The sequence below is a fragment of the Vigna radiata genome, unplaced genomic scaffold (genome assembly GCF_000741045.1).
Source record: "Vigna radiata var. radiata cultivar VC1973A unplaced genomic scaffold, Vradiata_ver6 scaffold_108, whole genome shotgun sequence".
Classification (NCBI taxonomy): domain Eukaryota; kingdom Viridiplantae; phylum Streptophyta; class Magnoliopsida; order Fabales; family Fabaceae; genus Vigna; species Vigna radiata.
Genome location: NW_014543429.1, coordinates 1322068 through 1331917, shown reverse-complemented (window position 1 = coordinate 1331917; position 9850 = coordinate 1322068). Strand labels below are relative to the sequence as shown.

Genomic DNA, 9850 nt, shown 5'->3' with positions numbered 1-9850 from the left:
CTTCTCCAAGAGTCCTCTTCCTAGCTTGATCTCCATTGCAACTTTCTTCCATTCTAGGGAAGCCTTCTGAGTTGTGAATCATCTCTCCAAGCTAGACTCCACCTCCACTCACCACAAACACTTCTAATCCGCTGCCTTCACTCCAAAACTCTCCAGCCAAATCTGTTCCAAAAAAGCCTTCAGATCTACAGCTGCTGCCGGTACTGTTCCACTGGTTCCAGTTGCCTTCCAAGCTTCAAATCACCTCCAATCTCACGGCACATCTCCAACACATCCCCCTGGATGTATCACGAACACACAAAACGGAACATCACTCTCACAACACAAGACAAAACACAACACACACTAACACAACAAAAAACCTAAAACCGAATCGTCGGTCCCCGACAACGGCGCCAAAATTTGATGGGCTGTCGCAACCCACACAAATTTGATTTCAATTTAGAAATGCAGTATAGACTAGGAAGTGACTCCTAGGTCGTCTCTCAAGGACCAAACTGTGGTTCTGGTATTAGGTCAAACACAAAGTGGGGGGGTTGTTGAAAGGTTTGTGAATGCGGATAAACAAAGTCGAAACATGAATGCAAACAACAATGTAAACAAAGATGCGAACAGAAAGGTAAACAGAAATGTAAAAAAGGAATGTGAAAACGGTTGGTCATTAACTCAATCACTATGCTTCCAATCATAGATTAACAACAGGTACACACTACTCTAATCCAAATCCAACACGAATCACCCAACTAACCGAAGGTTAATTCGGTCTTCAAAATTGCAAACTAAGCGAATGCAATACATCTATACAGATCGACCAACTAAGCAAAGGTACAATCACCAATTGGGCAACTAAGCGTATACCCATTGCAAGAACACAGTCAGATTTCATAGAATGTTAGGCAGAGCAAAAGAAACACAAGAACAATCCAAGAAAATCTTAAGGAAACAAAGCAATTTTATTAATGACCAACCAAGTAACCTAAGCTAACATGACAGTTAAATTAACACAATTGAACAAAACAAACAACATTAAAATAAAAGAAAATAGGTTTAATCATCCACCAAGTCCCTATTTTCGCGTGGAATCTCAATTTAGTCCCTTTCTTTCTGAAAATCTCAATTGGATCCTAAATTTATCAAAATTGCATCAATTGGATCCTTTCTGTTAAATTATTTGTAACGGCGTTAGTGGTCATTTTACGTGGCACATTATAGTCAGTTTGTCAACTGACGTGGATGAGTGAGGTATGCCAGATTAAAGTACGTGGATAATTGAATTTTTCTATCTCTAGGGTTCCGTGTCCAAACTGCCTCTGAACGTGTGCTAATTGCCTTGCTGGACTTGCAAAAATTTATTCCGATGGGCCCAAGATGAATCTACTAACGTGCACTTGCTGAATCCCCCAAGGCCAGAATAATCAACGCCCCTTTCTAAAACTCATCAACATCTCCTTTTTTTGGTGGTAGCTGGACGCATGTTCCAATTTGAATGTATCCCTTGTGTCTAGATGAAGGCCTGCTTTCTCCAATTTTCAATTACCACCTGCACCTCACTGGATTGCTGCATGATTTTATCCAAGTTGCTGGACTTTTCTCGCTGCACACCCCGGATTGCGTCTGCTGCTGAATGAAGAAATATGTTGGAGGCTCCCAATGCTCATGGGCTGTAACCTTAGGACACTAATATTCTTCCAACAATGAGGCCTGCCAAGAATATGTTGCTATGTGCACCGCTGCAACGTGCTACAGGAAGTTGGTCGTGAAGCTTCCAAAAAGACCGTGAGTGTTTCTCCATTACTACAGTAATGAAGGGCATTACCAAAGGTCATAATCCCTCGGAAACAGCCAGAAGCCGTCAGTAATGACCTCTGTGCGGAAACAGAATGCCAATAAAGTACCTCTGTGCCTAAACCATAAAGTGAAGCTTTCAGTCCTCCTGCTGGTGTATACTGTGAAGGAACCGAAGTTTGTAATAAGAGGGATTAACAAAGTTAAGGAAATAAAAAACAATAAAAAACAAGTATATATAAATGGGACCATTTGAATAAAAAAATAAAAATAAATAATTATTCTTTTATGAAAATCTGTAAGGATTTGATTATTAACCTTGTATATGAAATAAAATTAATTATTAGCAATATATAAATAAAATAACTATGAAATAACAATACAATAAAATACCTATCATAATTGTAATTAATAAAAAAAAAATATTTGGATTCCTTTAACAAAGGGAAAAAAAATTCCACCCATGCCGCAACCAAGACTTGCAACAAAATTTAATTACAATTGTTAAATAAAATTAAATGCAATTTCTTAACTTAATATCAACCATAATAACAAAAATTATTGCCACATAGAGCCAAGTAAACCATTATATTAAAATGAACTCTATAAATTCATTTTACAAATAACCAGGTTAACCATTATATTAAAACCATCACAAGAGAAAGATATAAAGCCATGGTACACTACAAAAATATCTAATTTTACCAGGGTTTTTTTTTACGTTATCGGGGATTAAAACCCCCGCTAAATACGTTTCCCGCGGTTGCAGAAACTCCTGAGAAAACTAGCATCACAATTACTGACGGTTTTACCGACGGTTTGAAAACCGCCAGTACTAATGGGGGTTTTGAAAAACCACCGATACTTACAGGAGTTTTCACGAAACCACCGGTACTTGCAAGGGTTTTCACGAAATCGCCGGAAATGTGTGCATATTAATTTTTTGTTTTTGATGATAAAATGGCATCATGATCAAAATAATTTTATTAACCACACAAACAATGAAATAATATGAACTAATACAGAATATTATATATAAAATAAACTACATTATTCAACATGTTAATATGCTTTATACATCTAATTGTTCATATAAGTAAAAAACAAAATATAACTAAGAAAGATGTTTGTTAATACGAGCATCTTATTCCCCATGATCAAGAGCTTCAAATTGATGCATACTTAATGCAACTGTACAAATTTCTTCAAAATCCATCCTTCTGTAATGAATTCAGCTGTCATAAAAAGAAATATAAAAATATAAAATTGAAACATATCAAATTGAGAGATATATATCTTTATACACATAACATCATGATAGTTTAGTGTCATAAATAATATATTACTTCTTATTTTACTTTTTCTTATTATTTTTCATTTTGCTTCTTAAAACTAGGTTTACTAGTTATGAAAGTTAAAAAAACAACAGTAACTTTTAAAATGTCCACTAGTTATGAAAGTTAAAAAAACAACATTTTCTATAGATGAAAGTCCAATCCACCTTATTGATTGATTTTGATTATATGCTTAAATATTAAATAATAAAGTGTGTTAAACATAATAGAAAGTGGAAGTTACTTACGCAAACATTATTTATGGAATATAGAAATTCTTGAGATTTGTATAGCAGAGAGGATCTTTAGCACATTTGCTGAACATTGAACAAGTAGCTGATGCATAGCACAGACTTTGGGTATCAAGCATTGAGAACACCTGTGTATGGGACACAAAATCAGTACTCAGAGAACTTACCAATTACTTCATGGACACATTCAAAACTCTTAGAAATTGGTCTTAGGACTCAACACTATAAATCAGCTCCTAAAATGAGGATTTTCGAAAATTGATAAGCTCTCGTTAAGCCAATCTCTTAAGTATGAGACTAATACTTGCCCAATTATGCTGCAATTCGCAGCCCCCAAACAGACCACTACTATGATGAGTTAGGGTTAACCGAAATTAAAGTGGCTTTCCAACAAAACAATGATTAGTTCCAATAACAATTGAAATTTTGGCCGTTCTTCAAAAATACTATAAAACAGGTCAAACATGTGCAGCCATTGTTTGAAAGTAGACAGGGCTAATTATTTTTCTCTTGTAAATCGTATTCCATTTTAATAGTTTTGCAACAACCATGCATGTAAATTTCTTCAGGCCAAGTTCATTTTATTTTTCACTCACAAACAGTCTAAAAGATTTTTCTCTTTTATATCACGTCATAGCATGCTGTCGTATAACTAACTGGCTTACCCTGTAACAGCAGTAATCTTCAAGCAAGTCCAGCATATATAAGGACTCTATAACCTTGCTCTTTGAGTTTCACCATCATCTTGTCTAACAGTTGCAACTTCCCACAGGATTCAAGCAAATAGCTAGAAACAGAAAAGGAAGAAAATAATAGTACCAAAACTTTAATATTAACCAACAAAAAAAGTCAATGTTCATAACTTTAAACACAAGAAAATTAAATACTTTAGCTGTAAAAGTTAACAATTATAAACTTCATATAAAACTAGAAATAGGATTCAACACTAACTTTTTGTATTTCCTTTTTCTTTTAATTGTATTAAGAATGTTGCATAGTTGTAGCTTTCTTTGTTTTGATTAAGAAAAAACAAAACAATGTTTCAAACGGATAATGGCACTCAGATAGTATCTAGAATAAGAGCTTACTCAAATGGAGCTTTTTCATCATTAATATTAAGATCGGGTTGAAGTCCATCAAACATAAAGGGATACCAGCAGAACTTACGCAATTCCATAACAACGTTGATCAGAGAAATTTGAATTAAAAGCATACGAAACACATGAGAACAATATTACAGACACGTTCATTTTCATTCTTATAAAGTTTAAGTCAAGAATATATAACTTCAAAAAGTTCAGTTCATCAAAGAATGAATCTTACATGTACACCAGCTTTGCCTCATTACATTAACTTAAGCTAAAATTCCTTAACCAAGGTCGTACCATCAGAGCCAGAGGCCAGCAATTCCCCTGCAAATAATTAGAAATAGAAGTTATCACTAAACGAAATCACCACACCGTTTCTTGTAGCACAGTAAGCGAGGAAAAATAATGCAAATCTCATTAATCGGTTCTTTTTCCGTTACAACGAAAGTATACGCGAGTGAATTAACTTAGTAGATATTTGATCCAATGAAATATTGTTGCATCCTAATTCTACGAGAAGAGAAACGGCGAATTGGAATTACCAGAAGAAGAGAAGCGAGTAACATTCACTTCAGAACTATGATAAGAGAGGTTACTGAGATAGGAAACTACGGGAAGCTTCTCGGTACTGAGATAGGTTCTTTTGGCACTTTAATAAAGCAGCATCGGTCAAAATCTGTGAACAAAAGAGATGCACATCACTACAGAAGGCAGAACTGCACTGCTAAAGTAAATTCTAAGAGCATCTATGTATTAATAATGGAACCGGACTGCAAGAGAAGATGCAATGAAAATATATTTGATATGAAGAATAACTTTATTAGACAAGAGAAAGTAATAGAGAAAACAACTTTGAAATTGCAAGCAATACAAAAAATAAAGAAAAAAATCAAAATAAATTAGCCCTAAAAACAAGGGAAATGGATTAGACGAAACCTCATTCACTTGAGCATAATTTGTGACACGCAATGCTCTACTTGCGAATTGAAGGTTGGTTTTAGTTTCATCTGTATGTATCTGTCATATATTAGCACTATATTAGGCCAGGCCAGCTGTAATGAAGTTTCTCTGCTGTACAATTAAAGTCAAAACAAGCTTCTCAAATAGAATATCAAATAGCGAAATATAAAGACATGTATTTGCATAAATGATTTAATACATGAATAAATTACAAAAAAAAAAAGTCTTTCACAGGGACGAAGCATGTTGAACTATAGTAAGAAATTTTGTAAACTACATTACCAAATAACAAAACAAAAGTTAGCAAAGTGACAAGATAGCTAGGAACTGTTATAACAAGTCAAAAGAAAATTATGAGAAAGACATACAAGGAGACACTTACATCTGTGCATTTCGGTGTGACACGGATACCATTTGTGGAAAGTCAATCATGGTAATTTTTTCATCATCATCAATCTACAACAAATGGAACTCCAAGTGTAAACTAGATTTGAAAACCAACCGTCTTACATTTAATGAAAAAAAATTTAGAATCCTTTTTGGTCCTTATGCAGACAAGTCAAAGCATACCATGATATTGAATTCATTGAAATCACAATGAATAAGGCCATGTTCAGCCAACCGAACAACTAGACCAATAATTGTCTCAAACTCTGGATTCTGTAATTGCTTCACCTGTACACTACATTAGAAAAAACCAAATACACAAAGCAAGCAATTGTTAACCAAAAACCAGCTAAATAAAAACAAACGAAAGAAAAAAAATTTAAAAGTAGCACAGGTAATGAAGGACACCTACAGAGGATAACCCTGAACAAGTGATATGACTACACAATGTCTGTTGTGTTCTACAACAGAACAGGAAAGCCATGGGTTTCTAAAGCCTGCTCAAGCAAACCATGTGTAAGTGACTATAGAATCAAACAAAAAATAAAATAATTCAAGTATACTGCAACTACATAGACATAGGGAGGAAGGTAAAACCTTCATGAAAGCAAATTCTTTAAGGGTAGCAAGGCGAGACAAATAGAGCCAATTATAACTACTTCGATGTCTCAAGTAGTCACGCTTAGATTTGACAGCTCTAAAAGAGACTCTACCAAGTCTATGCAACTTCATGGCCAAAACAATTCCATCTTCGCGGCAACCTCAAATATATCTACCAGAGCACAAATGCCCGTAATTAGCAAAAATGAATGAAATGTGATTGAATGAAGAGCACAAAATTAGAAGAATATTAACTAAAATACCAGATTCCTTTCCAACACCAATCTGGCGACCAACAGCAACAAACACTCCTTTGTACAGCCACTCAAAAGAAATTCAATATACCTAGACTAATATGATCAGATTGTTCTTTCAGCATCTGCACCCGCTTAGATGTGCTACCTATTCCATCTCTCGTCTCCTTGAGTTCACGTACTATGCTTCTCAACAACATGTTCTCACAGCTTACCAATCCTTTTCACAGTACAACCTTTTCGGTTGAGATAAAGAGAACTCCTGCAATAAACCCAAGGAATAAAGTGCTAAGAAGAAAGCCAACAAAAATCGAAGTCAAGATCGAAGACAAAGAAGAAGTCAAGGAAGCTCGCCGACGCAACGCTTCCGCCACCACTGCCACCATTACCGCCCCTGCTGGCACCACTTTTCTCCTCCGCCAGCTGGGTCGCGGCGGTGAAGATCCCGCTTCCAAGGTGCACCGTATCGGCCTTTCCTCGTAAAACCCTAGCCTCAGTCTCCCATCTTTCTTCCCCAATAGAGGTCGAAGTGAAGTTGCGCCTTGCAGACGCCAATGCCGACCGCCGTGTCACCAGCTTGCTCTCCCCCTCCCATGTCGTCACCCACCGCCAGAAAAACCTCTTCTTCGACGGTGCTACGTCCGAGCTCTCCGAGCGCCGTGTTGTGCTGCGCTTGTGCTTCTACGGTGACGACGAGCGGTGCTGGTGGACAGCGTCAGTCGCGTGGAGGAGGACGAGGAGGATCTGAACCCGCGGGTGAGGCGCGAATGCATTGGAGAGCCTGAGAAGTTGGGATCTGTGGAATCTAAGGTTCTACGGAGGAGTTTTGAACTGAAAAGGGGTTATAGGATTAGGAGAAGATGAAAAGGAACCCACCAAACGAAGAGGAACTGAAGAGTTAGTCTGAAAAAGTATTTTAAAAAAAATAAATAAATGTTTGGGACGGTTTTTCGTTATAAACCGCCAGAATTACTTCGGGTTTCAAAAACTGCCGGAAAATAACCCCTATTAAAATGTATTATTTTTGTAGTGTTGACATAAAATCAATTGTGGGATGCTAAAATTGCAATTTAAGAAATCTTCAAACCTTTTGAAAGAGCCAATGCTATCAAACATTCAAGCATATGCAGATACGCAGATATAAAGATAGAGAGGACAAAAGTTCAACCATAATGAAATTTAAAATATGTACCGGTGAATATAGAATGTGAAATGATAGAATGTTAACAAACTAATCATGTGTTAAACATATTTGGAACGTCAATGGAATTTTAATATGCACCTGTGCTTCTTTAACCTCTCTGTCATCACCTTCTGAACTTCTAGGAGATTCTGACCATTCTTAATCCATCTACAATATTTTAAAATCTCATAAAAAATAGAAATGACTTTGATTTTTAATTTCTTTTATATTTTTTTGTTCTTCCTCTTGTAATTTTTCTTTCAATTTATTTTTTAGCTCTTCATCTTCTTATTTTACCATGCTTCTTGATAGGACCTTTTGTATTTTCACTCTTTTTTAAATCCTCTCCTCCCTCTTCATTCAGTTCTCTTTGAATCTTAAATTCAAGACTGGATCATAATATTTAAAGATTGAACTTCTATTAAAGAGTGAATAAAAATTTATAAAAAATGAGATTTATAAAAAACCCTTGGATTATGTCTCAAAATAATGCAGTAAACATAATGTGTCTTAAGACTTTATGGTATGACTTTTACATAGGAAATCACCTAAAAATAGATATATAAATAGAGATTGTGACAACTTTTTACTTTTTACAATATATAGAAAGTAGTAAATAAATAATTCCATATCACTCATTTCTAGAATATATACTTCTTTAATTCCTCCTCCGCTATTCTATTTATAGAAAATAATGGGCATTCTTTTTTATTATTATTTTCAGAATCATACTTCTTCATATGAACAACTTATTATGGAACATTGTACACATCAAATATATTTAACAAAGTTTAGAAAGAGACGGTGAAAGAAAAAGCCAAAACTTGGTCCACCAAAAAACCACATCCACCCATAATCTATCAGTAGTCCCAAATACTGTTATAGAACACTTAACATATCGGTGTCACAAAAACACATGAAATTTTTAAGAGAAGATTCAAATCAGAAAAATTATCCAAACATACTATTCAAACAATGGAAATGGAAAAATCCAAACAGAAAAAAGGAGAAAAGAGAGCTTACCTGGTTAAGCAGAATCCTGTTTTAGCTTCCCATGCTGAAAAGTCCATTTTCTTGAATTTGGTTTGTGCTATTCAATATGCCTCTACAATTGTTGTTTTGAAAAGGCAAAGCCAAAGATCAAAAAGAATTTTGAAACATTTGTTTCAACTGGTTTTAACATTTGAAGGTGCAAATTTCAGTTTATCCAAACTGTTGAAAACAGATTTCATCACACTTGACCAATTGGGTTTTCTGGTTTTCTGGTGCTGCTATATAGTTTGACAAGCTTAGTTCATTGATGATGATCAATTAGAACTAACAATTTTCTCATTTCACTTGATTGACACTAATGAACTAATTCTTTTGCTGAATTGAAACTTCAGTATATTTGTTGCTTGTTGGATTAAACAATGCAGGTATGTGAAACTTAAAGGAAGACTTTGAGTTATTAAATAGCTTGATATGCAGAACAGAATCAGCTTTATGTTGGTGTTCAGTGCATGGATCAGTTGAGCAGTGTCAGCTGTAGCAGTTTCATATGACTATCATCAAGCCTCCATTTAGGTGCTTTCCAGTAGCAGAATACAGATGTCTAGAAGCCACAATGAGATCACAGAACATGTTTTTACTGCGCTCTCATGCATTAAACCGAGGATTTGCAGAAGAAGGTTACCATTTACAAATGTGATCTTATTCTTCTCTTGAAGAGCCATTTGTTTGGCACTTCCATTTAAAGGGATATTAATACTTTAGTTTAATTCTATGACACTATGTATGAGAGACTCAGGTAGAGAAAAATAAAACTACATTTGTTGGAGAACCTAAGGATTACAACAACCAAAACTGTCACTGCACTATGTTTGGGAATGCCTATAATCTTGTGCAAAAATAATTAAAAAAGACAGGAAAAGAAAAAAGAAAACTGGCAAAAACAATAATAGAGAAGAATAATATGAAGACAGAAAGAAGGGATAATTAAAAGAAAAGGTTATTTCTATTATAATAT

The 9850-nt window shown here is 35.0% G+C and overlaps 1 protein-coding gene across 1 annotated transcript; it reads right to left on the bottom strand.

Moving 5' to 3' along the window:
- Window positions 1-2792: 2792 nt before the first annotated feature.
- Window positions 2793-6859, bottom strand: LOC106754407 (serine/threonine-protein kinase rio2-like). The gene is given in 14 exon segments (XM_014636414.2): window positions 2793-3020; window positions 3368-3498; window positions 4036-4157; window positions 4694-4782; window positions 5001-5134; window positions 5395-5529; window positions 5801-5874; window positions 5989-6100; window positions 6218-6275; window positions 6278-6302; window positions 6403-6560; window positions 6563-6577; window positions 6669-6729; window positions 6842-6859. Coding segments are annotated over 9 exon segments (651 nt in total). The 3' UTR covers window positions 2793-3020; window positions 3368-3498; window positions 4036-4157; window positions 4694-4782; window positions 5001-5134; window positions 5395-5399.
- Window positions 6860-9850: the final 2991 nt, after the last annotated feature.